The sequence below is a fragment of the Dendroctonus ponderosae genome, unplaced genomic scaffold, assembly GCF_020466585.1.
Source record: "Dendroctonus ponderosae isolate FM_Combo_2020 unplaced genomic scaffold, Dpon_F_20191213v2 Dpon_F_20191213_11, whole genome shotgun sequence".
NCBI classification, from domain to species: domain Eukaryota; kingdom Metazoa; phylum Arthropoda; class Insecta; order Coleoptera; family Curculionidae; genus Dendroctonus; species Dendroctonus ponderosae.
In genome coordinates this window covers 2578340-2583429 of record NW_026017213.1, presented here as the reverse complement: position 1 = coordinate 2583429, position 5090 = coordinate 2578340, and the positions used below count along the sequence as shown (strand labels likewise).

Genomic DNA, 5090 nt, shown 5'->3' with positions numbered 1-5090 from the left:
AAAGATTAAAATTCCAACGAATCCAGTTTAGGAGTTGTGATTATTTAAGTACGGACATGCACTTTTGGGTCAATTTTTTTACATACTGAAAGTTACAGTTTTCCTAAAAAAATTAAGAGAGAATCGAGTCAAATGAAATTCCATACCCTGATCCACACAAGCTTCTATAAGCGTTCAAAAAGTCGAAATTCCATTGCCTACAGTTTAGGAGTTATGATTTTTTCATGAAATTTTCGTCCGTATTTCTCACTCACTATTCAAATGGGGCTAAATTTCGTACACTAATTCACAACAGGTTCTAAGTTCTTTTAAGAAAACCATCATTAACACCCTGTAGCTTGGCAGCGAGATGCAACAAATGCAAGCACCACTGAAATCCTCAATTATTTTTTAGGTAGATGTGCGAATGAATCAACTGTTCAGTTTATAATACTTTTATTCTACGTACAACAACAAAAACAATAAAATATTACAGCTAGAAGCCTTTGTTACATATATAAACAAAAAATACTATAACAGTCTACTTATGTATGTATATTTTTCACTACGGTGATGTCGTCTTTACATTTACAGAACATTCTCAGGCGAATAAAGCTCGATTAACATAAACCAGTATTAATGGGTTTGTTTGGGCTTTGATTGACTTGAAACCCGCGTGGCTTAATTTCCAACTAAAATTTTACAGTTTTACAGAGTCCATCCACAACCATTCACTTAAAATTAAGGTAATACGGGTAATAAAATTTTTAAAACTTAACAGCATAAAGAATACTTTAAAAAGGAAACGTATATGTGTTTTATATAGGACTTGTTTAGCTTCGTATCCTGGACATTTTTCTAGACAGAATCTGGAATCATTCCCACAAGATTTACTCAGCAGGTTTCTTTTTGACTTTTTTTTAAGTAAAATAACGCAAATTGATGGTTTTTGTACACTGCAAAAAAGAACAGTGCAGCCAAGCCAGATTTGTTACTGCCCTTTTACCTTAAACATGTAACTAATATTTACATCGACTACATTTCGAAATATACACAATTTTAAGTGTAAAACGGTTTAAAACTAGACAATACAAAGCTAATACGACTAGATTCTCGTACTTGTCAGTTGGAAATCTTAGGAGAGAGAAAAACAGGTCGAGAGAATGTTCGTTGGATTGATACATCGATAGATAGATAGATGTTTGATTATTGGCACATTTAGCCAAAACGTCCAATCGAGCAGCCCCTCAACCAGACACCATTTAATGAAATCACATGACACTTAGGAGGCAACAGCTAAAAAGTTCGTTTTTTAAATACAGTCAATTTTTTTGATTTGAATGGCATGCGGCAACCAACAGCCCTTTATCCTAAATAAATAAATAACGTAAATCTAATTCGACAGTTGTTTGATTGCTTGAGTGAGACCAATTCCATAATACTGTTCCCAAACTAGACTAACCGACTTGCCGCATGCCATTCAGTCGCGTCTCTTCGGCTTTCTTTTTTGTTTTAATCGGTTTGAGTCAAAGGAATGCACTGGGAGAGGATGCGTCCATTCTGGCCAAAGAAGAACCTTACCTAAAGCGCTTTGTTCGTTGTTCGAAGTGTTGGCTAATTCATGTCGGTGGCAAATCCGTAAACTTCCAACACCCGGATCTCAAAGTCCCCGCTTGGGCACAGAGGCGGATTGTTGAATGTGGCACAGTGATCGGTTTTTCCATAGCGAATGTTCTCGTCCATCCAGATCGCCTGGCCCTCCCTATATTACATACAGGTTGTTAGGAATTTCAGTAAAATAATGACTGTTTGCTTATGACTCGCAGAGTTCTTTCCGAGATATTGACGATATGACTACAAACTATGAACTGAGAATACGATCATACGCACACTGTCATTGTTTTTTCATGCAGAATCACCCCCTGAAACGTGCCGCACTTATTTACTAACAACCCCCTGGGTTCTCTCCTCCTCCCAGGCTCGAATAGGCGCTGCTACTCACCCGCCTCCTATGGTGATCATTTTGCTGTCGGCCGCCATAAAGAGTTCGGCGCCATGCGACACATTGCGATCGCCTTCCACCCCAATCCAGGGGTATTTCGCTCTTTCCGGATAGAGGGAGAAAAGGAACGTTTCTCCAGTGCCAAAGTAGGCCTGTCGGTTGCCCCGATCGTCTTTTTGGTTGCGCTCGCACCAACGCGATGAACAGTAGGCTCCAAACACCTAAACGTGAAATGCGAGATTAATAAAAGCAAATGTAGAAGATGGTGTGCCCTAGAATTTTCATTATTTATCCTCGTTATCTATCGTGTCCTATGCTGACGACACGGTTGTGATATTCGCAGCGGAAACGTTTGGTCAAGGCAAAGAGGCGTGGACTTGAGTGCAATTGAGACCGGTTTGGAGGCTTTGCCTAACACGAAAAAAACCGTATTGCGATAAATGTATCCACTCTCGATTGATAGACGAAAATGTTAAACGCATCATGTCCCTATCGGGGAAGACCAATTAGATCGCTATGTGATTGAAATTTTCATAATTTTTCCAAAAACCGCTTTGCGGTTTCTTCATCCGTTCTCGATTTAAAGGAGAAACTGTTGAACGCATCAAGCTACCATAGAGGAAGACAAACTGCACTCGCTTCATGATTCAAATTGACATTTTTTTGCAAAAACCGCATTGCGATCGGATCTTGTTCTTGAGTTAAAGAAGATTTTGATCGCAAGCTTTCCATAACGGGAATAAGAACTGACATCGCTTTACGATGGGAATTGCCTGAATTTTCGTGAATACCGCAGTGCGACTTCTTTAACAGATCTCGATTAAAAGAAGAAAATGTTAGACGCGAACTTTCTATAGCGAGAGAAAAAATTTACATCGTTTTGCCATTGAAATAGAATTATTTTTCGTAAAAACCGCAATGCGATTTTTTCATCCGATCTCTATTTAAATAAGAAAATGTTAAACGCAAATTTTCCATAGCGGGAGAACAAATTGGGGCAAATTGAGATTGCCTAAATTTTAGCAAATACCGCGTTGCGATATCTATCCCTTAACTTTAACTCAATAGGAGAAATATTTTTCATCGGTATGCGATTGAGTATGCCTTAGTTCTTGGGAAACCGCATCGCGATAATTTTGTCCGTAGTCGATTTAACGAAGAAAATGTTAAACTCATCCAGTTACCATAGTGGAAGACAAATTCAATCGCTATATGATTGAAATTTTCAACATTTTTCCAAAAACCGCATTGCATCGATCCCGATTTCAAGAAGAAACTGATTGAAACTTTTTTCATCCAAATACCGCATTGCGGTCTGATCATCAGTTCTTGACCTAATTTTTGTGAACACCGCAATGCGATTTATTCATCCGATCTCGATTTAAATAGGAAAATGTTAAACCCAAATTTTCCATAGCGAAACAAAAAATTGACATCGTTTCGCGATCGGAATTGACTCAATTTTCGTAAAAACCGCAATGCGATTTTTGCATCCAATCTCGATTTCAAGAAATTTGTTTGTTCAAAGAATGTTCAACGCAAACTCGATGGGAAGTGCCTTAAAGTAAGCATTAAACTACTACATTTTTACAAAAAAAACGCATTGCGAAATCTCTCGATTTAAAGACGAAAAGGTTAAACGCAGCAAGTTACTCTAGTGGAAGAGACACAACGCATCAATACGTGATTGAAATTGCCAACATTTATGCAAAATCGCATTGCGATATCTTCATCCGTTCATGATTTGAAGAAAAAAATGTTAAACGCACCAAGTTACTATAGTGGAAGAAACAAATCCCAGCGCTGCGATGTTGTAATTTCCAACATTTTTGCAAAAAACATCTTGCGATATCTTGCGATTTAAAGGAGAAAATGTTAAACGGATCCAGTGGAAGAAAAATTCAATGATTGAAATTTTCAACATTTTTCTTAAAAACGCATTGATTGCATCGTTCTCGATTTCAAGAAGAAACTAGAATTTTTGTGTCACTTTTTTGTTTATGTTTGAAAACCGAATTGCGATCTGATCACCAGCTCTTGACTTAATCAATATAGCAATCTTATACGTATCAAGTTGCCATCGCAAAATAAGCAAACCCCATCGCGGTGCCATCGAATGCTTTAATTCTAGCGAATATCGCAATGTGATTTTTCCATCCGGTCTCGATGTAAAGAAAATGTTAAACGCAAACTTTCCATTGCGGGAGAAAGAATTGACAGCGTCTTTCGATGGGAATTTCCCTAATTTTCGTAAAAACCGCAATGCGATTTCCTTATCCGATCTCGATTTAAATAAGAAAATGTTAAACGCTAATTTTCCATAGCGGGAGAAAAAATTGACCTCGTTTTGCGATGGGAATTTACTTAATTTTTGTGAAAACCGCAATGCGATTTTTGCACTCGATCTCGATTTAAATAAGAAAATGTTAAACGCAAATTTTCCATAGCGGGAGAAAAAATTGACATCGTTTTGCGATGGGAATTGGCTTAATTTTCGTAAAAACCGCAATGCGATTTTTACACTCGATCTTGCTTTAAAGAAGGAAATGTTAAATGCAAACTTTCCATAGCGGGAGAAAGAATTGACAGCGTTTTCCGTTGGAAATTCCCTTAATTTTCGTAAAAACCGCAATGCGATTTCCTTATCCGATCTCGATTTAAATAAGAAAATGTTAAACGCTAATTTTCCAAAGCAGGAGAAAAAATTGACATCGTTTTGCGATGGGAATTGACTTAATTTTCGTAAAAACCGCAATGCGATTTTTGCACTTGATCTTGCTTTACAGAAGGAAATGTAAACGCAAACTTTCCATAGCGGGAGAAAGAATTGACAGCGTTTTCCGATGGAAATTCCCTTAATTTTCGTAAAAACCGCGATGCTATTTTTGCACTCGATCTTGCTTTAAAGAAGGAAATGTTAAACGCAAACTTTCCATAGCGGGAGAAAGAATTGACAGCGTTTTCCGTTGGAAATTCCCTTAATTTTCGTAAAAACCGCAATGCGATTTCTTCATCCGATCTCGATTTAAATAAGAAAATGTTAAACGCAAATTTTCCATAGCGGGAGAAAAAATTGACATCGTTTTGCGATGGGAATTGACTTAATTTT

General features: G+C 37.4%; 2 protein-coding genes across 10 annotated transcripts in view; one reads left to right on the top strand and one right to left on the bottom strand.

The window, feature by feature from the left end:
• The window catches only part of LOC109540772 (neural Wiskott-Aldrich syndrome protein), a 26944-nt gene that overhangs the window by 16547 nt on the left and 5307 nt on the right, over positions 1–5090 (top strand). Inside the window, exon 8 of one of the 2 annotated variants that reach the window (XM_019909234.2) lies at positions 395–615. The exons of the other annotated variant lie outside the window; for it this stretch is intronic. The gene's annotated coding sequence lies outside the window, so the exon portion shown is untranslated. Of the gene's footprint in view, positions 1–394; positions 616–5090 lie in introns of those variants that run through there. 2 annotated transcript variants of the gene reach the window in all.
• Positions 419–5090, bottom strand: part of LOC109540771 (GTPase-activating protein skywalker) — a 44199-nt gene continuing 39527 nt past the window's right edge. For 7 of the 8 annotated variants that reach the window (XM_048662604.1, XM_048662605.1, XM_048662608.1 and 4 more), the window contains 2 exons: positions 1982–2202; positions 419–1741 (listed from right to left, as the gene is read on the bottom strand). In XM_048662604.1, coding sequence (XP_048518561.1) covers positions 1594–1741; positions 1982–2202 — 369 coding nt within the window. In that variant the 3' untranslated portion in view covers positions 419–1593. The remainder of the gene's footprint in view (positions 1742–1981; positions 2203–5090) is intronic. The other variant, XM_048662602.1, reaches the window with a different exon arrangement.